The sequence below is a fragment of the Poecilia latipinna genome, unplaced genomic scaffold (assembly GCF_001443285.1).
Source record: "Poecilia latipinna isolate Pla-1442-1.1 unplaced genomic scaffold, P_latipinna-1.0 Scaffold196, whole genome shotgun sequence".
Lineage (NCBI taxonomy): Eukaryota > Metazoa > Chordata > Actinopteri > Cyprinodontiformes > Poeciliidae > Poecilia > Poecilia latipinna.
In genome coordinates, this window is record NW_015112812.1 from 365,223 (window position 1) to 389,953 (window position 24,731).

General features: G+C 38.4%; 2 protein-coding genes and 1 long non-coding RNA gene across 9 annotated transcripts in view; 2 read left to right on the forward strand and 1 right to left on the reverse strand.

The window, feature by feature from the left end:
- The window catches only part of ampd2b (adenosine monophosphate deaminase 2b), a 25,232-nt gene extending 14,079 nt beyond the window's left edge, over positions 1-11,153 (forward strand). For all 5 annotated transcript variants that reach the window (XM_015030952.1, XM_015030954.1, XM_015030955.1 and 2 more), the window contains 17 exons: positions 2,305-2,429; positions 2,523-2,653; positions 2,757-2,825; positions 2,897-2,999; positions 3,123-3,327; positions 4,154-4,295; positions 4,421-4,510; positions 4,742-4,871; positions 4,980-5,174; positions 5,254-5,385; positions 5,501-5,664; positions 6,221-6,347; positions 6,445-6,608; positions 6,810-6,930; positions 7,024-7,197; positions 8,257-8,367; positions 8,469-11,153. In XM_015030952.1, the coding sequence (XP_014886438.1) occupies positions 2,305-2,429; positions 2,523-2,653; positions 2,757-2,825; positions 2,897-2,999; positions 3,123-3,327; positions 4,154-4,295; positions 4,421-4,510; positions 4,742-4,871; positions 4,980-5,174; positions 5,254-5,385; positions 5,501-5,664; positions 6,221-6,347; positions 6,445-6,608; positions 6,810-6,930; positions 7,024-7,197; positions 8,257-8,367; positions 8,469-8,684 (2,399 nt within the window). In that variant the 3' untranslated portion in view covers positions 8,685-11,153. The remainder of the gene's footprint in view (positions 1-2,304; positions 2,430-2,522; positions 2,654-2,756; positions 2,826-2,896; positions 3,000-3,122; positions 3,328-4,153; positions 4,296-4,420; positions 4,511-4,741; positions 4,872-4,979; positions 5,175-5,253; positions 5,386-5,500; positions 5,665-6,220; positions 6,348-6,444; positions 6,609-6,809; positions 6,931-7,023; positions 7,198-8,256; positions 8,368-8,468) is intronic.
- Positions 644-20,867, reverse strand: LOC106946567 (uncharacterized). The gene is made up of 3 exons (XR_001424798.1): positions 20,742-20,867; positions 14,814-14,820; positions 644-656 (listed from the first exon to the last, which is right to left on the reverse strand). It is a non-coding gene; the product is annotated as an uncharacterized LOC106946567 (long non-coding RNA).
- LOC106946564 (glutathione S-transferase Mu 3-like) overlaps positions 13,086-24,731 on the forward strand; it is a 16,115-nt gene continuing 4,469 nt past the window's right edge. The window contains exons 1-8 of one of the 3 annotated variants that reach the window (XM_015030974.1): positions 13,086-13,236; positions 14,303-14,378; positions 14,466-14,530; positions 14,634-14,715; positions 14,830-14,927; positions 15,017-15,112; positions 15,401-15,511; positions 15,734-16,085. In XM_015030974.1, coding sequence (XP_014886460.1) covers positions 13,201-13,236; positions 14,303-14,378; positions 14,466-14,530; positions 14,634-14,715; positions 14,830-14,927; positions 15,017-15,112; positions 15,401-15,511; positions 15,734-15,832 — 663 coding nt within the window. In that variant the 5' untranslated portion in view covers positions 13,086-13,200 and the 3' untranslated portion in view covers positions 15,833-16,085. Of the gene's footprint in view, positions 13,237-14,302; positions 14,379-14,465; positions 14,531-14,633; positions 14,716-14,829; positions 14,928-15,016; positions 15,113-15,400; positions 15,512-15,733; positions 16,086-20,780; positions 20,874-23,196; positions 23,273-23,354; positions 23,420-23,499; positions 23,582-23,691; positions 23,790-23,867; positions 23,964-24,731 lie in introns of those variants that run through there. The other 2 variants (XM_015030976.1, XM_015030975.1) reach the window with 2 other exon arrangements.

The window sequence follows — 24,731 nt, forward strand, 5'->3', positions numbered from 1 at the left end:
TATATATATATATATATATATATATATATATATATATATATATATATATATATATATATATATATATATATATATATATATATATATATATATATTTACTTTTTCCAACAATTATCCAGAATTTTTCTCATTAAAATTGCTGAAAGAAAGAGTTATGGTAAATGTCTCTTGCTTACTCAGCGTACAGTTTTCCTGCAAACGTCGACTCCGAGTTGGATTTTTCTGTGCAGCAGACGTGTGTGTTCCTCTCATTGTTCCTCAGAGCTTCAGATTCAGTCTATGTTTTGACATTGCAGCCATGTGGTCCCAGCAAACTTGTTCTCTGTGTTGAGTGGGATGTGTTGATTGGACAGTGTGAGGCTGAGTGCGATGAAATGTGTGGTGGATTGAGGGCTGGCCTATTAGTTTTTAACAACTACTTTTTTTCTGCAACTCTGTAAGTGTTTAGACTTATATAAAGACAAGAGGTGTTCAAAAATAAAAAGAAAAGAAATGCCAATTTAATAATTCTAAAATAAGTAGTTTTAAAAAGCTTGAAGATTGTGGCGGATGCTCCTGGTTTAATAGAAAGTTTTCTTGTCGGGTTATGTGTGCGTTTTGTCTGAGCTGCTGTCCAAGAGGTCAGACTGTAACATGCAGTGCATCCTCTCTGACCTCTTTCTGAGCATGGTCTATAAATACCGAGGGACATCAGCCCCACTGATACTCTGCCATGCATGAAATGAAATATTCAACATGACGATGAATATTTCAGTGACAGGTAGTTTCGAGTTAAAGATGGATATCTGTCTAAAAACTACAGAAACACTTCTCTTTTTGTTTATGTCTTAATCATAAAATACCTTCTTTCTGCTTATTAGATGCATTCACTCACTTCCGTCCTTGTCACGAGGATTCTCACGTTCTGAGTGCCTCCTCATCTGTCTGTGACAGCTGAGTCTGTGTAGGACTGAGTCCTGCAGAGCGATAATGGCCTGTGTGCTCCTGCTCTGATGGCTCTTCACCTAAATGGCTCATTGTGTACGGAGGCACAAATAGGCGCTGAGCTCCACTGCACTGTGGGAACCCACCGAGCGGACTTGTTTTAGTCACTGCTCACTGAGTGAAGTGTAAATTAGATCTGAGCTTCTTCAGCAATAATCTTTCTTCCTCTTCTTCTTCTGCTTTTTAGGCTCCAGGTTTTATATAGGATTATAAAAAGCTGCAGTGTCACTAATTGTTCAAAGAGATCTGACCAGCAGAGGAAGCCCACACAGTCTTTTTGATTGTCAAAAGTTTAAGTGAAAATGATTAAGGAATAATGACAGCCTGAGTGCAAGAACAGAACAGTCTGGTCCAAAATCTGGCACACGAGACTGTAAAGAGGTCAAATCTTTGACCAGTGTAAAGTGTAAAGCCTTACTAACATGAACTTAGCTACAAAACAAATACTATCACATTCTCAAGCAGCCTTTGGCTCACTGTGGAGAAATTTGCTCATATGTCACAGAATCGGGGAATGTGAAAAAATAAACATGCATGTTGAAGCAGTCGAGAAGGCAGCTAGAAGTAAATTGTTACATATGGGACAACAAACTTAGGCATCAGTGCATAGCAAAAAAAACCTTCAAAAATAATAGTCTTTAGCTTAAACTGTAAACCTAAGGCAAAAATGGTTTTAGATTTGTTTCTTTGAAAATGCACTGTAAAAAAAAATAATAATAAAATCACACATTCCCTTTTCTTGCCATGAAATCAGGCTAAATTTTTACTGATTGTAGTTGGCTTGAATACCAAAACGAATTATATTCCCTAAATGCAAGAATAATGAGGGGTGCATTTTTCATTTTCCTCTTATTCAACTTTAGAATATTTCCTCAGTATTTCATGGAAATATTTAAACGACTCGTGTCAAACAACTTACAACAGTTTGTTGCCACCACCTAAATTTCTAGATGGGACGTTGTCCTCAGATTTGCAAGCATCCCCATTTTTTCCTTTGATTTTACCGATGGTCATTATGTCCAAACAATTACATTTTATCTTGATAAGACCACAGAACATGTCTTCAGAAATAAAGGAAGGTCCATGTGCAAACAGTCCTTTATGTTGCTTTTTAGAGTGATGGCTTCTTCATCGCTGAGTGGCCTCGCAGCCTCGCAGCCTCGCAGCCTCGCAGCCTCGCAGCCCAACTTCATACAGAATTTGTTTCGCCGTGGATATTGATGCTCTTTTACCAGCTTCAGCCAACATCTTAACAAAAAATAATTTCCAAGTGTCACACTAGTTTCTAATACACCACTTTGCCTCTCTCTTCCTCTGCAGTTGAACTTCGTGCCCCTCGCCGACTCCTCACTTCCCAGCATTCCTTGCCCGGGATCCCAGTGGCCCTGAAACAATCCATCGACCTGCGCACCTCCATGGACGGGAAATACAAGGAGATAGCTGAGGTCCAAACTCTCCCACTGAGCTCCCCTGAAGTGAATATATGTCTTTTAAGCTAATACGTCAGCTTAACTTACCGTTTCTGCTTCTGTGTGAAGGAGCTGTTCTCCCGCAGCCTGGCGGAGAGTGAGATGCGGAGCGCCCCCTATGAGTTTCCAGAGGACAGCCCCATCGAACAGCTGGAGGAGAAACGCCATCGCCTTGAGCGCCAGATAAGTCAGGATGTCAAGTAAGTGGCAGAAAGTACAGAAATGTGCAACTAATGCAGCGACTCAGGTGGTTTTGTTTGCAAATCAGAGATCCCAAAGTGAGTTTAGCGCCTCTGTGCTCAGGTTCGAACCAGACATCCTCCTCCGAGCCAAACAAGAGTTCATGAAGACGGACAGTGCCACAGACCTGGAGTGAGTCAGCAAAGATTTTATGAAATGATTATTGTTGTCACATTTTCATGGACTTGTGGACCTGTCATCAGATTCATGAAGGAGCAGAGCCAGGCTCCTAATCAGCAGGAGAGAGACGTGGTCCCAGAGAGAGAGTACCAGAGAGTCACTATTTCCGGAGAGGAGAAATGTGGGGTGAGTCGGAGAAGTCGGATAAAACTTTCTGCGTTTCTCCACTGTTAATGTAACGCCTCCTCCACCGTGAAGACGTACTCTATCTTTGCACCTTTTTTTTTAATCTGTTGCTTTTCCCTGAAGGTTCCCTTCACAGATCTGCTGGACGCTGCCAAATGTGTGGTGAAGGCTCTGTTCATCAGACAAAAGTACATGGGTCTGTCGCTGCAGAGCTTCTACAGGACCACGGCTCGCTACCTGCAGGAGCTGAGCGAGAGACCGCTCTACTTGGACATCTACGAGGAGGAGGAGGAGCTGGCAGAGACCACCGAGACCAGTGTCACCGCAGGTCGGCACATGCAGCAATGAGCCAGAGCTATGAAACAGAGACGTTAACTCAGATATTAACTGTGAGAAGTTACTGCTCTCCTAAAAGAAATATGCAGAGAAGTTTGGAGAGAATTATCTGGAAGTTTCCAGCTTCAAACCTCTGCTATTGTCCTAGTGGTTCTAGACTCAAACAAATGTCCAAAACGCATTCAGTAAACAGAAACAAATGTGCAGCCAGTTGTTTGGTTGCCGTTCACCAAACAGTTCACTGTAGTATAGATTTTTACGCATGGACAAAATCTCTGATGTCCACAGCAGAGGGACTGGTTTCATCCAACAGCAGATGCTACTGGTGAGCTCTTTGAAAAGTCTCACTTGCTGCCGAAGCTTTTGTCCTTTTGGTTAAAGACATCACCACGAGCGTCATTTGCATGTGTGCCTAGCAACTCATTTAGCACGCTTCAAACAACAAATGTGCCCCTTTGTTCAACTCTGCTATTTTCGACTCCACCAGCTGACCAGTTAAAGAAATTACTACCTTTCTGGAGTGAGACGCTAAAAAAGAAATAATAGAAATTAAACAGGTTACTGCAAATTATTTTTTAGTCTTTCTTCTTTTTCATATTTTATTTGCTTAACATTAAAGAATGTGAATATGTGATGCCAGTTTTTTCTGGATCAGACTGTAAAATGCTAAGCGACAGCAGTAGTACTCTCTCAGTGGAGTACACCCTGGCACCCCCACAGATTTAAAGCTCTACAATCTGTTACACCCCCCTGAACATGCTGCCGCAGTGTGTGGGCCGCTGAGCTCAGACCGAGCATGGATTTCTGCCCCCTCACAGATGCCACGGTGCACCCACCTGCTTCTGACACGCACCCGTACGAGAACCAGGACCCCGCCAGCATGGCCCCCGATGTGGGTTACGGCTGTAAGATGGTGAACGGCGTCATGCACGTGTACACCAGCAGGGACGTTATGGAAAAGTAAGATATTGGGGACAAATCTCTTGGTGCTTCACCCTCGGTTAGAGGAGTTTTCTGTTTTTAGACTCTGTTCACGTGTTCCCTTGGCAGCAGCCAGACTTGTTTGACTGTGATGTCGCAAACAGGAGCACAGAGCTGGACCTGCCATACCCAGACCTGCAGGAGTACATCGCTGATATGAACGTCATGATGGCCCTCATTATTAATGGACCCGTGTAAGCTCTAGTTCCTAATATTGAACACTACTTTGTAGAAAACACAGCCTTGCAAAAGTTTCCCTAGGCCTCAAACGTTTATTGGGATTCAATAGGATAAGCCAACATAAAGCTCATAATCATCGTCTGGAGCGAAAAGGTCACAGGGTTATGATTACTTTTGCAAGGCGCAGATTGTTTGAAATCAGTTTAAAACCAAATAGTGTGGTGAAATGTCTCCCTTCCCAACAGAAAGTCGTTTTGCTATCGTCGGCTTCAGTATCTCAGCTCCAAATTCCAGATGCACATCCTGCTGAATGAGATGAAGGAGCTTGCAGCACAGAAAAAGGTTCCCCACAGAGACTTTTACAATATTCGCAAGGTAAAAATCACACCTTCTTGTGCCTCGTTCCATCATAATCATTTGTGGGTAACCCAGAAAAAGAAAATATATTTTTCCCCCCCGTTTGTTTGTTTGTTTGTTTTGCAGGTAGACACTCACATTCACGCTTCATCTTGTATGAACCAGAAGCATCTTCTTCGATTCATCAAAAGAGCCATGAAGAAATATCCTAAAGAGATTGTGCATGTGGAGAAAGGCAAAGGTCAGACACTCATGGAGGTGTTCGAGAGCATGAACCTGACCGCCTTTGACCTTAGTGTGGACACTCTGGACATGCATGCCGTAAGGAACACAGCATTACAAATGGATAAACAAGAACCACGAGGTGCAAAGAAACGTTTCAACTGTTTTCCGTCTGCAGGACCGCAACACCTTCCATCGGTTTGACAAATTCAACGCTAAATATAATCCCATCGGTGAATCCATCCTGAGAGAGATCTTCATCAAAACCGACAACTACATCGAGGGGAAGTACTTCGGTCACATTATAAAGGTGCTCATTTCAAAGCATACGCAACCTCTTTCACCACTTCCTATGAAATCCTGCCTGTGTATTTTTTAAAGCGCTGTCGCCCTCTGGTGGCTATTTTCCCCTCACTGCTTCTCAGGAAGTGATGGCGGACCTGGAGGAGAGCAAGTACCAGAACGTGGAGCTCCGGCTGTCCATCTACGGCCGCTCCAGAAACGAGTGGGACAAGCTGGCCAAGTGGGCCGTCAGACACCAGGTCTACTCCAACAACGTGCGGTGGCTCGTACAGGTGCCACGACTGTTGTGAGTTTCTCCACTGGCGTAAATCAAATTTTCACTCAAAACTACGGAGGGAATAAAGAGATAGTGTCCAATAAATACTTGTGCCAAATAATAAATACATTTTATAAATAAATATCCTTGCAGATATAAAATATTTAGATATATATATTAACCATTGTGCAATTAATCTTGAAATATCCGTATTTAAATGTACAAAAAAGACTTTGTGAAATAAATTCATGTTTTGAATTAATAATTTATCAATTTAGTACATTTGCTGTGTGTATTTTGATACATTTTTATATCTAATGTTGCTTCTTTAATCAATGTATTTATTGCTGTGTTATTTAAACTATCATAATAATTTATTTATTGCATTGAATTACAGTTAAATATTTACATTTAAATTCCTTCATCTAAATAAATGAATCGACTACTTAATCTGTCATAAAATAAATTTCTCTTTTAGTTTTCCAAACAGCCAGAAGTCTTTGTGAATATCTGACTCATTAAATCAGAGAAACAATGATTTATAAGTGATTTTTTTTTATTATTTGTTGATGTTCTCCTCTCACAGTGATGTCTACCACACGAAGAGACAGCTGTCCAACTTCCAGGAAATGCTTGAGAATGTCTTCAGGCCTTTGTTTGAGGTCACAATCAACCCTGGCAGCCACCCAGAGCTGCACCTCTTCCTTCAGCATGTACGGCCACTTCACTGACCCACCGAATCTGATCGTCACCTTCACATCCTCCTCGGAGAGTTTCTTTTAACAGATCTGCACTTTGTTTGTCCTGCAGGTTGTTGGCTTTGACAGTGTGGACGATGAGTCCAAACCAGAGCAACATATCTTCAACCTGGACAGTCCGCTGCCAGCCAACTGGACGGAGGAGGACAACCCGCCATATTCCTACTACCTCTACTACATGTATGCAAACATGACAGTGTTGAATCACCTGCGCAGGTAAGTTAGATTACACCTTAGTGCAGCTAATAGTATATGTTACTGAAGGCTACTGTTCAGAAAATAAACTCTTTAGATCCTTTGCTTTCCTCTCTCATCTCTTTGATTGTGTGTCACTGGAGAAGATCTGTGGGTGTTTATTTGTTCAGTCTTGTTCCTCGCCGGGTTCCCAGTATTTTCTACACTGTGTTTTTATCCCAGGCAGCGCAGCTTTCACACCCTTGTTCTGCGGCCTCACTGTGGGGAAGCGGGTCCGATCCATCACCTGGTGTCTGGGTTCATGCTGTCGGAGAACATCTCCCATGGGCTGCTGCTCAGAAAGGTGGGACGCCCCAAACCACAAAACGTTCTTATTGTACTTTGTGAAAATTCTCTTGGGGCATGTCGCATCACGATGCCCCTGTTTCTCTTCCAGGCTCCGGTGTTGCAGTACCTGTATTATTTGGCTCAGATTGGCATCGCCATGTCTCCTCTCAGCAATAACAGCCTGTTCCTCAGCTACCACCGCAACCCTCTGCCAGAGTACCTGTCTCGAGGACTCATGGTCTCTCTGTCCACAGACGATCCTCTGCAGTTTCACTTTACCAAGGTCAGACAACGCTTACCAACTCACAAATGAAGTCTTGAGCTTAATCAGAACCTTTAGCAGCGAGAACGTTAAAAACTTTGAAATAAAATGATCTTAAAAGGAGTAGGTGTGCTTGTCCTGCCCACTTGACAAGTGTTGGATTTGTGTATAAATTTATGAGAGCCACCAGACAAAAGAAGTTAATGATTATATACAATAAAGTTCTTCAAGTACTACAATTAAAAATCATTACATCCTTAAAAAATCCTTTGAACTGCTTAATACACTGATTTAGTTGATCTAAAAATAAATACATGTAGCATATGTTTAATTAATTTGTTTTTCTTCTTTCATGATTGCCACATACATTTAACAAAAGAATATTTTTATATCAGTTTTTATTCTGCTTTCTTTTTCTTTCAGTTCACACAGAGTGTAAATATATATATATATATATATATATACACACACACACACACACACACACACAACACACCTGAGTTAAATGGTAAAATTACTGCCACACCATGTCAGCAGGTTCTGCAAAAGCCTAGTAACCAGTTATTTGTTGGGTTCATGTGTGTCGGTGCAGGTGTGCATCTAAAAATTGCAGGATAGTATCTATTTAGGTCTGGTTGGATGCTTTTTTTTTTTTTTCTTCTTGCTACTTGTCCATTAAATGAATCTTTTTGGAGCGCACAGCTAATTATGAAGTCTCCCACTTGAGCTATGGAGCACTGCAGCTCCTCCAGAGCTACCAGGGGCCTCTTGGCTAGTTCCCTAGTAAATGTTCTGGTACAAACTCAGCATCTTCTTATGAAGTGACCTCTGAAACTTACTTAGTTTGTTGCAGTGAATTTTATTTATTTTCACCAGGGTAAAGGTTGGATAAATACATATGTTGTCTGCATTTACAGACTTTTATTTATGGATTTTTTTAATTTATTTTATTTTTTTTTTACATTTTAATATGGTACATAGATTTAACTGGAAACTTTGGTTAAATTCAAATCCTGTTGGTGGAAACTGCCTCTAAATTATATTGGTACTGATTTCAGAGCATGTGTTTATTTTGTGCAGGAGCCGTTGATGGAGGAGTACAGCATCGCTGCTCAGGTGTGGAAACTGAGCTCATGTGACATGTGTGAGTTAGCCAGGAACAGCGTCTTAATGAGCGGATTCTCTCACAAGGTAGCATTCATCTTTACAGCACGCTACATATTAACCTGCCTCACGGCTATGAAACAGACTATCAGCATGCAGACAGTTTGATCTCCCTCTGTCCCCGACAGATGAAGAGTTACTGGCTCGGCCCAGACTACATCGCAGAAGGCCAGGAGAGTAACGACATCAGGCGCACCAACGTCCCCGACATCCGTGTGGCGTACCGCTACGAGACCATGTGTGAGGAGCTGAATTTGATCACGCAGGCCATCCGCACAGATGAGCTGGAGACCACAGAGGGGGAGGGGGCATTGTGCATGGGAGCGGTGCAGGCAGAGAAGTGAACGTGCAGCACAGACGGCTCAGCACACAGGCCACGTTTCCACATCTGGACGTTGTACACGTTTGCATAGAAACATATCACTTGTGAAAGAAAAGAAGAACCTTCCACATGGGATGATTACGAGCTGCTAACACCAGAAATTAAAACCTGTGTATCTTCAGTTTTCTTCCTTTAGTTTCCCAGAGTCGTTTGTTTTGTTCTTGATGCTTTTTTTTTCCCCCGAAATGTCTCTTGACTAAGTCCTTCTAAGAGTATCATGGACTGTTACCATATTCTGTCACCATTTACTGTATGTCCAGTGTCTGTAACTGCTGTACCAAGTCTTGCACATTTTCAAAAATATCATGAATAATAAACAGGATCCAAGATTGACTGTGAAAAGAAAAATAATTTGAACAACATATAGAGCTGCATTTAGGATCAGGTTACTTGGTTACTTTTTTTGGCTATTTAGGAGTTTTTTTCTTTTTCTTTTTATTTTATCTCTGTTTTATCATTAGTTTTTGGGCCCATTCCTCCAGCTACATCAAACCTATAATAACATGAGTTGAAGAAGTGAATAGATAGATTTACCATCCCTGAAATCTTACAGACAGCAGAAAAAGTGACAGTAGAGCCATCTGCAGAGTCTGCAAACCTGACAGTATCTGTCAATTGAAAAAAAAACTTATATTTATATATAAAATATTACATTAAGCACTGGTAGATACTGTTTACTAATCAAACAGTGCCCACCAAGTCAGAAACTAGTTGGTCTCAGAAGGATTTTATTTCACAGTATGCGAGTAAAAGGGGTTAAATACAATAGCAAGTCACAATTTTCAGGTTTCATGTTTGAGGCTGTAACACGAGAAACTCAAAAAAGCTAAGCAGTGTATTCCTAAGACTTAATGTGGGAATGTACATAAAATCCCAGCACTTGTAGTAACAGTGTGTGGACCAATGTTAAACTTCAGGATGCCAATTAGAGCATACAGATGGACTTAATGTTTTAACATCATTTAACAGTTCATAGATTACCATTTTGAAACCTTCATTTTTGGTAGGTGGGTTTTGGTCTTTCTGCAAAGTGACCACATCATTTTTCTCTACATCCAACAGCTGTGGGTGGACAGTTATTCTGTCAAACAGAGTTGGATCTGTCTTGAAAAAACAGAAATCCATTTAAAGGGAACTTAGGTAAAAGATTGGCAAAAAAAAAAATAAAAATCTTGTTTTCTATGTAGTTTGCATGTGGTCTCTGTGCTCTCTGAATACTCTTGTCCTAAACGTGCATGTAAGACTTATTGGTGAAGCTAAACCACCTTAAGCTGTGTCTGCATGGTTGTTTGCCTTCATCGCTTACCCCATTGTGAAGTTGGAATAGACTCCAGCATGGAAGCATCTCTCTTTAGATGGCATCCTTATTCCACTTTAGGTTTCTTACTTGGCGGCTTTACGTCAGATTTTATGTTCTGTACATTTTATATAAACAAGTGATAATTAGAGGCGATGCTTTAATTGTTGCCCATGATCAACTGTGGCAACATAACTAACAAATCAGAAAAGCCCTCACACACATCATCTTCCTCGATTTTATTAAAATTCTCTTTAACTTAAACTTGAACAGACGTCATATGAACAAATAATTTTGTTAACTTTGACGCCCTTGCACGTCATTCACAGTAACTTCTGTTGAATGCAGCTGCTGTCAAATACAATAAACAATTCACAAAATAACACCATTGGATTTCTTTTTTTTTTTTACAAATGACCTGCAAACGTAAAGATGTCCAAACTTAAAAAAAGGACAAAATTTGTTTTATATGTGCAGAAGAGGCCAGCAGGAATAAATTACGACCACATCACTAAGTCTTTCACCTAATGAGATTTTGCCTTTCTGTACGAGAATTACCAGATGAGTTTGTTACGTAAACAAAAGATGAAAACCAAAATAAATGAAATTAGAGAACTGATGCTCAAACACAGAAAATGTTAGATGGTTGAGTTTCAATCGTGTTGTACCAAAGAGAACATCTGCGTCTTTAGTTACCTGCAACATTTTGTTATATATCTCATTAGTGGTTTATAAAGGTAGAATGAGGACAAGTCAACATTTGTGATACTACACTTCTGTAGTAAAACATTATACTAGCTTTACGACTCTGTATCTAGTGATGGTTTGACCTTTGATCACCACCATGTGCTCTTTACAACGACATATCTGAATACATGTCAGGCTGTACATGGTATAATCTTTTCCTTCAGTTTACACTCTTTGCACATATAGAGAAGTGCCAGATATTTTAAAAAAAAAGTTATTAATAAACTGAGAATTGATAAAGTGCAAAATCATTTTAAAACTCCTGCCTTATGGATTCTGGTGTCATTAGGGCTATTTATACCTAAATGTGTCCTTTTTTGAGAATTGTACATGTGTCATTTGTGGAATATTATTGTGTCTGTTAAGAATAAATATAATTTATGCTGTTAAACATGAGTATTCAGTTTGTAATGTATCTTATACTGAGCAAGCAGTGCGTTAATAGAGCTAGGTAAGCTTCTCTCTGGTATTACTTGTTGATAGCTCAAAGAGATGGGATGTCTTTGTTGGTGATTTAGGATTTAAATAAAAGACCCGAATCATATGCCCAAATAAATAAAGCTGAAAATCTAGAAGAGAAGTTTTACTAATACTTGCTTTATTCTGCTAAAGTTTTATTTAAGTTTTATTTAACCTCCGATGGTAGTCAAGGGACAAAAGATCAATAAAATGATCCCATGGAAGACAAATAAAACCATGTTAATAAAAACAAATTGTAACCAAGGTCATACATCTTTCTCTGTCAGCTGGTCAGTCCATCATTATGATCCCTCTTGTCTTCTCTTCTTTGCACTGACTCAGACAAGTCAGAGCTCAGACAAGTCAGAGATCATTTTTAACACAACTCCCTGCTTGAATAAGCAGCATGTCGTAAATATTGCACTTAAATAATCTCGAGAGCCCTAGATTGTGGACATAAAGATTATGTAGTTAAAAGTTATGTCACTTGAAAACATTTTGCACAGTCAAGGTCCTTATGGTAAAGTGTTTAAATCAGAGTGTGAATAAGTATGTTCAAGGGTACTTTTTGCAGAATCGTATTCAGTTTCTAGGAGTTCTGCAGGAAGCGACGCTGAGAAACCTCTTCACTAAATGCAATGCCCAAACCGACTAGGTTTGAAATGATCGTTGAAGAAATGTTATTTTAAAGTCGGGCCACTCCAGCCTGCCGAAGTTCTCTCATAAATATCAATTTGTTTAGCTGTTATTCATTTTTCCTGAAATCAGGGCAATGTCCTTATCTGGTATTAAAACACTTTGCTGCAATGGCAGCATAGTAGATTTTTGATTAAAAACACATCAAATAAGAGAAAAATAAACAAGAAAATTAGAAATGGGCAATGTGCAAGAAAAAATGCCTTATGAGATGATTTTAGAATGGCAGATTTTATCTTAAGCAGTGATTTAAAACAAAATAAATTGAAAAAGAAATAATGACATGTTGCTCTACTGGTAACAACCCTTCATATTTTGATACATTCAACATTTTTTGCCAAAAATGTAATTCTTCTGAATGCAACACTTAAAAAAGTGTTTAATTTGTGGATGAAAAACATAAACTAGACAGAAAAACATACAGACCACAGTTGAACTGCGTAAATCAAAGCCTTTTATCATTTAGAAACTGAAATTAATAATTATTTGCTTTACGTTGTTCTATCATGTTCTTTGGATTGATTCGTCTTAGGATAAGATTAGGTCAGCGAACTGTGACTCAGCACAATTTTGAAAGATATGCTGAGTCACGTAGCACAGCCATAAAATGAACCTATCTCTTTTATAAGCAAAAAAAAAAATGCTGAGTAAACATGAGCTCACTTATCTTATCAAAGGCATACATGTTATCAGTTCTGGTGTGGGCTACAATCCAGTGTGACCTTGATTTTCTGTCTTTCACTCAACAGGCTAATGTGTAATAAAGTTTGGAAAAATTTAAAAGGGATGAAAATATGTCTTTTTCAAACAGGCTAATGATTTGTGAAGGAGTCTCTGTGCACCCACAGTCCTACCTTCACTCTAACCACTCTGAATGCCTCCCCTTTCACTGCTTCTCCACTTCATGTTGTGTTATGCTGATTTAGTTTTCCCATCCATGCATGTTTCAGATCCCCACACCGACTAGCAAATGCCTGAATGTCATTTTGAGCTGAAAATATACAGGAAGAGATCATTTACAGAGAAGTATTTTTCTGCAGGCAGTTAAACAAGGTCAATCATGAGTCAGCACTTTTCTCAACTTAGCCTCTCGCACTGTGTACATTCAAAGTTGCCCATCGGCTGCCACCCCTCCCACCTCTTCCTCCAGTTGGATCACAGGATATAAAAGACTTTGTTTCTCTTCTCCTTTTCACTGCCAAGCAATCCTTCTGCAGCAGCACCACCAGCAGCCACTTTTCCTCTGAGCCACACTCACTCCAAAAAACAGGGAACCAAGATGACCATGATACTGGCTTACTGGGACGTCCGAGGGGTAAGTAAATACTTTTGCTTTGAAAGTATCGGTTGATGTTTTTGCAGCTCTCTGACATATTGTGCATATTGCAGAGCAGCAATCAGAGCAAATTAATTCCTAATGGTCAGTCTCTGCAGGGATTTGAGATAGCTGCTGTCACTTTACTTTACCAGAAGATGCCACAGACTGTTTTTACTACGCTTTTATGGACACATTAACTGAGAGGCGTTTCTTTATGGCCACACAATTCGGAACGACTTTTGAAAGTGCAATTTAACTCTAAAGCAAACTTGTTGCTCCACAGGATTAAAAATTCAACAGCCTTTTAATCTGCATATCACCTTAGAAATAGTCATAGAGGTACTATTTTTATTTTACAGTCTGCAGTGACAACATATATCTTACAGATAAAAAAAAAACAAAAAACCGAATAGTAATAGATTGGTACAAATCAACTGGTACCAAACTATCTCTTCTAATAAAGACTACGCAGCATTTCTCTTATTTTACATAGAAATAAGAAGTGGGACCAACACAGTGATTGCAACAGCAGCATAAGCAGATCAATAGAAATTATTTGCTAATTTATACTTTGCAAAACTCATCACTGTCCTTTTTGCATATCAATAATTGTCACAGAAAAGACAAGCCTGTGAAGCCTGCGGTGTTTTCTGCAAACAGACCAATCAGAAGCCTTTTGGTTCTCTGCTATGACATCTATGCAAGAAAGGTTAATTGCATAACTGCCATAAATGCTTATCTGTAACAAAGCTGCAGATATGTCACAGTGCGATACAAGCTCATTGTTTTTTGCAGTAGCTTTAAATACTTTCAGAAAGACTATATGGTTCACATGTTTATGTTGCTAAAAATAACTTTTATTTTGAAGAGTAATGGTTAAGCATAACCAAGGAGTCAGAAGGTCTTAGTTAACTAAACTAAAAAATATTTCAAAGAAGAGATTAAGCTTCGTCTTGGTTTGTGTGTCTTTGGTTGTGTAGTTAACTGTGTGTCGGCATATCCTCTGATTGCACTCCTGTGAAAATCTCTAAGTTGGAGTAACCTTAAACTCTCTTCTCTGCAGTTTGCCGGACACATACGGCTCATGCTGGAGTACACCAAGGCCAAGTACGAGGAAAAGTTTTACGTCGTTGGTGATGGTAATTAACATTTATTTCAGCCTACTGATATATCACTATTTAAAACTTAATTACTTTGGTAATTTAACCCCCATTTTTCTCTGACAGCACCGGGTTTTGACAAAAGTGGCTGGTTTAATGAAAAATTCAAGCTTGGACTTGACTTCCCCAACGTAAGGGAGACTTGTTTTTTTTATTATTATTATTTTACTTTTATTCTGGGATTTATTTATGTTTCTTGTTTTTAATGAGGACAATATTTACATTCCACAATAGCTGCCTTACCTGATTGATGGAAACAACAAGGTCACACAGAGTATGGCAATCCTGAGGTACCTCGCACGAAAGAACAACCTGTGTGAGTGTTAGTTGTCGTAAATAGAAATTTTGCTTGGGAGAGTTCATTCATTCAGCCACAAAATATATAAATTTTGAAGTTGCAGAAATACTGGAAACTTTCATCCTCAAACAGGTGGAGACACGGAGGAGCAGAAGATCAGAATAGACATGCTGGAGCAGCAGTGCTTAGACTTGAGAGCCAGCTTTGTGAGGATGTGCTATGTTGACCTTGTACGTATATAACTGTTCAGCTGTGCAACATTCAGTCTTACCATAAGTCTCAATGTCCTCTAATGCTGATATATATATTCTGAAATCAGGAAGGTCTAAAGCCAGACTACTTGAAGGCGCTGCCAGAAGCACTGAAGCTGTTCTCTGACTTCCTGGGACAGAGGAAGTGGTTTGCTGGAGACAAGGTAACTTATCTTATAAACATAAAAGAGTTAATAGTCAGCTATAAAACAGCTTGGATCAGTTTTTTATTGAGGCTTTTATTAGTTTTTATTCTTCTCTCAGGGTTCTTAAATAAATAAATAAATAAATAAATAAATAAATAAATAGATAGATAAATAGATAAATAAATAAATGTACACTCTAAAGCTGCATCAAAATGATTATTTTAGATTTATTTACATAATCTGTCGACTTTACCTTTGACTGCTAATTATCATTTTAAGTATGTTATGTCTTTTCTTTTAAACTAGCTCACCTATGCGGACTTCATCATGTACGAGATGCTGGATATGCAGAGGATGTTCCATCCTCCCTGCTTGGATAATTTCAAGAACCTCAAAGCTTTCTTGGACCGTTTTGAGGTAAGAAAACACTCTGCTGTCTAAAATTTACAATGATCTGTCCACCACCGTGGTAATTGCCCCCCAATTTTGTTCTCTGACGCCTCCATTATTTACCTTAACTAAGTTCCTGTCAATGTTTTTTTTTCCTCTCCAATCTTTCCAGCAGATATAATGAAATATAACTGATCAAGCCAGGATTTACTGTAAAGTGATGTTTGTTTCTTTTGTATTTTATCTTAGGCTCTGGACGGGGTTTCTGCCTACTTAAAGTCAGATAAATACATCAAGGAGCCCATCAACAACCGCATGGCCCAGTGGTCATTCAAGAAAGTGAAGTAAAAGTGAAGAACAACAGCTGTACTCCTGGACGACATGATAAAAAGTTTGAGAGCTAAGAAGTAGAATTTGATTCAACAATTAATTAGCAACTCAGGAAAAGTCGTCATCAACAGATGACAGATGGACCAACATATCAAGTTTCATTACTTTCACACTAATGCTACAATGTTAGGAAAACTATGGTTTGCTTAAAACTCTTTTTACATGTGCAACTTTTTGGACGGATTAAAATAACTCTATCTACTTTGAACTTCGCTTCTTTCTGTTTAGGATTCAGGCTAAATGTTACATTTTTACTTAACACCACTGAGTAGAGACTAAATGAACAGAGAGAGATACTGCAAATTCAGCTGAAGATCTTTTGCAATATAATAGAGAGGTACAAAAATATGACTTGTTTAGACTTTAAAACTGGTTTTGATAGTTAAAAAAGACACAGTACTTAATATTAGCTTCAAAGGGCGGTGGGAGGTTTAAACAATCCTACACCCATGAGGTTTAAGATTTATTCTTCAGGATGTGGGGCCACCTAGTGGTGTAAAAAATATCAAATTGTATATCCCATCCTCAACACCACTACCTCAATTGTGGTCCTGAAAAATGGAGGTCTAACAGATTCCTTAGAGAAAGTTGCTGTTCCCCAATTAAAAAAAACTGAAAGATTATTTAAAGTTCACTTCTTTTAATAAGCATTCTTAAAAGTATAAGAAAATTCTAAGGTCCACACAAAAGCAAACAGTTTATCACACCGATTATTAACAAAGGCCTCTTTCAGATCATCCTTTCAGACAGTGACCTAAAAGTTGACCCTTTTGGAAGATGTGGGTCATGTTACATCTGACCTAAACCTAACATGGTGTCAGACATGGTGGGGATTGTGTGCAGGTTTAGAGCTACTTTGCTTTCTCAAGACCTGGATACCTGCAATGATTGATGAAATCGTGAATTTTCGTCTCCACCAGAAAATACTGCAGGAGACTTCGGTTCTGCAACGAGACAATAATCCAAAGCACAGTAGCATGATCACCTAAGAATGACGCAAGTAAATGTTTTGCAGTGGCCAAAATTCAATTAATATACTGAGATGCTGTGGTATAACATCATACATGCTATTTATAATCAAAAAGCCCTCCAGTGTGGCTGAGTTAATGGTGCAAAATTAATTAGTGGTGATGTTATAAACTTATTCTCAGTTAAAGCAACTCTTGATGTCAGTTGCTAGCACCGTTGATATCATTGGCATGACTAGCTATTAGGTTTACAATTACTTGGCTAGATAAGATTTGTCAGTATTTGATTTGCTCATCGCCAGTAAAAGTTGCTCAATGGAAAATTGTTTGATTCTAATTGCAGGATGACTGAACAGTGCATCTCCATTACATGCCTTTTTGAGTAAAACTGAAGAAAAAAAAATACACATAGATCCATTATTTTGGCTTCTACCTTCTTGCAAAGCTCAGCTAGACCAAATAGAAAAGCAAATTAAGGCTTAAGGAACTGAAAGCTAACAACTTGTTAAGCCCCAATTAGTGTCCTACTTTGCCTTTAGTTTTATTGTCATAATCTTTCTGCTTTGCCCACAAAGAACTGTTTTCTTTGTCAGTACTGAAGGTCTTTTGTATTTTCAGGAAGCTTTATTTTTTTCTACCTAAAAGCTTCTTATAGATACAAATAAAAAGGGAGAATATAAAAAAAAATGAAACTCTTATGATTCACGTAAAAAAAGAGAAAGAAAGAAAGAAAGAAAGAAATAAGGGCTCCTCTGTTTTTCAGCCAGCACTTCATAATCACAAGGGGTTTTGTGGGAGAGTGCAAATGAATGATCCAAAGGTGCAAAACAAAGACTTTGTTGTTTGAGTGCATTCAGTTCAGCACACACTAATGTAGGTCGAAGTAAGCTGGGAGTTCAGAAAGAAATGTTGACCAAATAGATAATAGTTTTTCTGAAAGTTAAAAAAAACAATACATAGCATACTGTGAACCTCTATAGGAGTGTAGCTATGTTATCTTTTGACAAGCAAAAACATACAAAAAGTTATCCATAGGAACTACTTAAATGTGAAAAATCTGCAAGTCATAATCTAAGCAAAGTTTTAATAAAACAGTTTATTATATATATAATGTAACTTTGCATACATAAATCACTTCGTTTTACAGGTTGGATGAATCATTTTCAATTTATGATCGCTCATTGCTCCCTATAACAATGAGCATGTAGGTGCAGTTCAGTTACCCACACAATCATCCCTCTTGTCTGTTCCCTTAATCTTAACAATGTAAAAGCTCACGTATAAATCATCAAAACTTACAGATCATGCTGACTTGTCACGGCATCTCAATGCTGTTGTAATTGTGGAGCAATCTCAGCTTTTGTTGATACAATAAAAATAATGGAACAAATCCACACCATAGTGTATGTACTTTTCACAATGACAATCATGTTTTAACTTAGCCAACATAACACGACAGTTGAGGTCTTTACTTTAAGCTAATAATATCAATTTTCTCAGCTCATTTGTTTAAACAGGATTTTAGGATTTTAGTCAAGAGAAATAGCAACCTAGAAGTCACAGACGCAATAGAAGTAGCTGAAATTGCAGACATCACATTTAGATCTAAGAACTTGACTGTACACTCTCTGGCCACTTTATTTGGTACAAATGTTAATTTTGCCTATTAACAAAAGTTGCCAACTCAAACATTTAGACATCTTGACGTGTTCAAGTATTTCAGAAACAGAGTTGATCTACTCTTGGGTTTACAGAAAACATAATGAAAACGATGAAACTATTCAACCTTTTTGACATCAGAGGTCAGGAGATTGATCAGATTGGTTGAAGATGATAGGAAAGGATCCGCAGTTAAAATAACCACCAAGGTATGCAAAAAGGCATCTCTCAAGACAAAATACTTCAAACATTGAAGGCTTCAGCAGTGGAAAACCACAAAGAAAGCCACTTGTGTCACTTCAGAACGAAACACTGCGTCTACAAACCCAAAATTCAACAACAGTTTAGAAAAATGTTACCTGGTTCAATGACTCTTGATTTTCGCTGCAACATGCAGATAGTAGACTCAGAATTTGGCATAAACATGAGACTATAAATCCATCCTCCATTGTATCAATGGTTCAGGCTACTGCTGGTAGAGGGGTGGGGGAATATTTTCTTGGCAAGCTTAAGGGACTTCAGTGAGAACTGACCATTACTGAAATACCTCTGCCTACCTGCGTGTCATTTTGTTCCAATAGGACCACGACAAACATCTTCTCATGGCTACTTCCAACACGATAATGCACCTGGTCACAAAGCTCAAATAATCTCAAACTGGTTTCTTGAACATGATTATAAACTGCCTCAATAATCAACTGAACTCCATCCAATAAGTCGGGGGTGTCAAACTCATTTTCATTTTGGGCCAAATCAAAAATCTGAATGTTCGTAAGGGCCGGTTGTGCCAGAATATATTGATAAAACCCATTACACTATTAAAATATCAAAAAAATAGCTGTTCGTTTCGGCATTCAGTAAGTGTTTCTTAAAATTAAATAATATTGAACATCTTTTCACACTGGTCAGTCCATCCAGGATTTTGTGATTGTTTTTGTGTAGGTTTTTTTGCTATTAAAGTCAAAGATTTTGTTGTGTTAAACTAGAAATATTTGTAAGGAATTTTTATGATACATGCACGAATGTATCATGCTAAATGTGACTGTTAATAATAACCATATCGATCACGGATTATAACTTGACACCAAGTAAGGCTGAGGCAGCAATCACTTAAAACCAATGTTTTTGCCCAATGTTGAGACAAAAAAAAGCAGTAAATTCAGCAAAAAAAATTAGATCTGTTGACTTTATGTAAATTTTGCAAATTTGTGAAAAACTGGAGACTTATTGGTGTAATTTGGGGTCTAGGGGGCCACAAGAATGATCTTTGGAATACAATAGAAGAGGAGCTTGTTTGACAGGTGCAGCCCTAAAATCTGTAGAAACTGTATGATGCCATCATGTCAATATGGGCCATTTCTCCAAGGAAGAAGATTCTGACATCATGTTGAATCAGGACCATGAAGAACTAAAGTACACTGCTCAAAAAAATAAAGGGAACACTCAAATAACACATCCTCGATCTGAATGAATGAAATATTCTCACTGAATACTTTGTTCTGTACAAAGTTGAATGTGCTGACAACAAAATCACACAAAAATCATCAATGGAAATCAAATTTATTAACCAATGTAGGCCTGGATTTGGAGCCACACACAAAATTAAAGTGAAATGTTCCCTTCATTTTTTTGAGCAGTATATATATGAAGTTCAAACACAATGCAAGGTGTACCTATTGCAACATCAGACAAAAGTTAGAGAAATGTGGCGCTTTTACATTTAAATCAAATGCAAGAAAAAGGTTCATTTTTGCATGTCGTTAATCGTCTTACTATTGAATTTGCAGAAGCATAGCTGTTTCCAGAACTTCAACCTTGCCATATGAATGTCTATGATTTTAAGCTCTTGTGTGTGTGATGGGCTTGGTTGATACTTACCTTTTTTTTCTTTTTCAACTCAAACCCTCCCATGACCAAAATGTGTGTGCTTGTTACAACACGACTTATTGTTTTCATAGTAATCCCTGGATCATTTTACAGCAATTTACTTTCAATCAGGCTGTCATAGAAAGTCCTTACTTACGACTTTGCTTGACTTTAGCTCATTATCCTCGCTGTCGGTCATAAGCATTAATTTTACTGGGAGGATTTACGAAGTATTTCTGTGCTTTTATGCAAAAATGGTGTAGGCTGAACTTTAATGCAACCTGCAGAACAGGTTCAGAGCAATACTGTGGTGTTTGGACTGTTACCCCACCCACCTATTCATCTCCTCCTCCTCCTCTCGGCCCGTGAAAGACCTCCGTTCCTCGGTGTCTCTTCGCACACACATTTGGGCTTTGTTTGCTCCTGCTGCTTCCTCCTAAAACACGAAAGGCACCGAACATTGAACCAAAATGGCCATGGTTCTAGCTTACTGGGACATTCGCGGGGTAAGTTGAGTCGGTTTGGTCGTCGTCGTTGGACTGAACAGTTGCAGCTTTTCAAGCTGTTGTTAATGGCAGACGGTGACACCCACCAGAGCCAGCCAGCTTTCTTTTCACCCTCCACCGCCACAGTCTACTACTGTTCCTATTATATCTGGTCGTCGAAGTTAACGGGGTTATTTGAGGTGCTAGCTAGCCGCTAAAATGTTGCCGACTGTGCGCGTGCAGCCCTCATCAGCGAGGCTAGTAATGGTTTTATGGTTTGAATTAATTAGCTGGATTAACTGAATTGCTCACATTTTGTAATCTGGGTGATCGTTTGACAGACTGTGGGCGAGACTTTATTTAAATACGAGAATGAAATCATAATATTATGACTGAAGTCCTTTTAACACTATGAGAATATGAGCAGAAAAAAGACACAAAGTTACCAGAAGAAAGTCGAGAAAACAAAAAGCTTCGAGTGTGATCTGACCCAGCTCTTTAATCTGTGTATTTCTTTCTTTGAACGACAGTCGTAAGCATTTTTTTATCAGTAGCAAAAGTCCTGCTACTGATAACAATTTGATGTTAATCTGATAAAAGAATAAGTATTTCAATATTTGAAAAAATTAATACCAAAGTATAATTTCTCAAGACGCTTAACATTTCTCTTATTTTAGCGCAGTGTTTATATTTTACCACTACTCTTTCGTAGTGGTAAGATATGTTGAAAAGTTGAAAAGTTCTTCATGTATAAAGTGTAGCATGTAAGATTTACTTTAGCTGCCTTTTTACTGATTAGATGAGAAGTCTGCAAGCCAATGTAGACAGTATCTGATTCTAACCAACCAGCTCAAAGGCAAAACTGTACAAGAGTTCATATGGAGGCATACCGAGACCACCTCAAAAAATGGGTCTATGGTTTTTTGGTTTGCACCAGGATTTACATTAGTTTATTTACGCCTGCACAAAAAGTCTGGACCAACGGGGAATACACACTCTGGTCTGTTTAAAGCATATTAAATGTGTCAGGTGTGAATACACCATTAGTTTAGTGCCTATGCAATGTTTTATAAATGGGACTCCTGAAGTGTTTGTTCATTTATGTCAGATATGGATATGATTGTAAGCTTGTACTTTGGCATTTTACTTGCAAAATAATGCTTCCTGGAGAGAATATTAGCTCCTAATAAGGAATAGTATCAAAAATATAAAACTGCTGATTCATGCGACTTGCACATGAATCAGCAGTTTCATGTGCTTATTCGTGTGACTTGCACTTTTCATATGGCCATTCACCATTTAGCCTATGATGCATTGTTTCTACTTTGCAGCCTCTTTTGTTAATTATTTACCGCCGCATGTATTGGTGGTCAACAGTCATACTGATATAACAAACCAATTTATATGCAATGGTTAATTTTTAATTTTTCAGAGCATGGCCTTTTTAAAATGGCCAGTTTTGTTAAAGACTACTAATGACAGCAAATAGTAACTTTCAGTTGGGTTAGGTAGAATACAAAACAAACATAATGTAATTAAAGGAAATGTATTTCAATACATGTGGTATTGAACTGTTTTTGGTGATTTGTAATTTTTAGATTGTGGCTTTCATTTGACATTGCATCAAATGTTTTGTAAAATAAAGTATTTTTGCTTGCTGCATATTACAATTGGCATTACACATTTTTGCAAGCTAGAAAACAATCAATCTTCATCGTCAAAGCAAAAATAATTTTTGTGTAGCCATGTGACTGTAACCTGTACGACTAGATCAGAACATAATGACATCTTCTCAATTAGCTTATAGCCTTAGTCTTTTCCTCTTGATGACTGCGGAAGAATGCAACAGTTATGTTCATCCTTGGTAAATGTATATTTGTTTGCGAATGTGTTTAGGCTCTGCTGATGTTGGGTTTTCGTAGAGAACTGTTTAAGTGTCCCATTGGAGACAAATGGAAAGACTTTAACTTGAGAAGGTTTTCATGAAGACAGTGAGTGGCGAGATAATTACATTACAGCACATAGAGAGTGGTCAAGTGTCTTTTTCACAAGCTGTTGTCTTAATGCGATTTAAAACCTAATTAGACACTAGACTCAGTGAAGTGATAAATCAGATAATCATCCTTTGAGAAGTTGAAATCTAAACCTTACATAAAGCCTAGACAAGTCTCAGTCTTATTAATACTTAAATAATGCTGTGAATGGTTTTTTGTTTGTTTGTTTTGTTTATATAAAACTGGATAATTCAATTGCGCGTCTTCTGAAGTTTGTCCGTGTCTGTATTTGGTGTCAAAGTCAACCCTGACAATGAAATAATTTCTCCCTATTTTCTGAATCCGTGCAGCTCGCCCAGCCCGTCCGCCTCCTCCTGGAGTACACCGGCACTGCGTATGATGAAAAGTTTTACACCTGCGGTGAAGGTGATGCGCTATTTCAGCTAACAGATAAAGAAAATCCACTACATTAGAAGATTTGAATAAATCACTCATTTCTCTCTCTTAGCTCCGGACTATGACAAAAGCTGCTGGTTTGGTGAGAAGGAGAAACTTGGAATTGACTTCCCCAACGTAAGAATTGTTCAGCTTTGCTTTCACCGTAGAGCAGGTTCAAGTGTTTTGTTGATGATGATGATTGACCCTCACTGTAGCTGCCCTACCTGGTGGATGGGGACAGGAAGATAACGCAGAGCAACGCCATTATGAGATACATCGCTCGCAAACACAACCTGTGTACGTATTGGGGTCCTTCATTCATAATACAAAATCAAGGGTTTTTTTTCTTTAATTTAATAGTTTTGTGATGCCAAATGTTCTTTCTGTGGACTTTGGGGTGATGACAGGTGGAGAGACGGAGGATGAAAAGGTCAGAGTGGACGTGCTGGAGAACCAGGCCATGGACTTTAGAAACGGCTTTGTGAGGCTGTGCTACACCGACTTCGTAAGTAGATGTTCTTTAAATGTTTTCACATTAAATCTTGGACCCCCACTAAAGTTGGCCTTCCCTCCGTAAAATCAGGAAAAGCTAAAGCCAGGATACCTCAGCTCGCTGCAAGGTACGCTGAAACAGTTCTCCGACTTCCTGGGTGACAGGAAGTGGTTTGCTGGTGACAAAGTAAGTTGTCTCAGTTTGAGTTTATATTGAAAGCTAAAAATTAAGCTTTATAGCTTTGATCCAATAGTAATTCATCTAATTTGCTGGTTGCTGCTCTGGCCATCTTTCAGCTGATTAGTTGTTTTTAAGTATGTTCTTTAAAGACCAAGTTATTGATGTAAGCGGATTTAAAACATGCTGTGAAAACATCTAGCCGTCAAATTTTAAACTGTGTGAGGAATCAGTTTGGTCCCTTTGAGCTTCATTTCAGCTGTTACACAATTACACCAGCAGGGGGCGGTGTAGGCTTAATGCAGATTAAAATATTTCAGATTTAAGTGAAAAAAATATGTTGTTATTTTTAGCACACTTTTTTCTCAGATTTTGTTTTGGCTCCAAAATTATCAAAACCTTCTGCAAAATGTGTTGAAGGCCACAGTAAAGGGTTCATATGTAATATGGAAAACACATGATTTGTGATTTTTTTTTTTGTGTGTGTGTGTGTGTGTATTTTTATTTTGTATTTTTCAGGTCTGAATAAGTTTATTTCCAGACTTTGTCCCTTATCCCACTGTCTAGTTTCTCTTCCTCCTTGGTGTCCTGGCCCTCTTCTTCCTTCCTTAATTGTATCTTTCCTCTCTTCTTTCTTCCTTAGTTCCTTCCTTATTTTCTTTCTTCCTCCATGTACTCCATTCTCTAATTTTTACCAACCCGAGCTCCTTTTTTTCCTCATGTTGTTCCATAGTTGTCTGTCCTTCCTTGCTTCTTTCCTTTCTGCCCTCCCTCTCA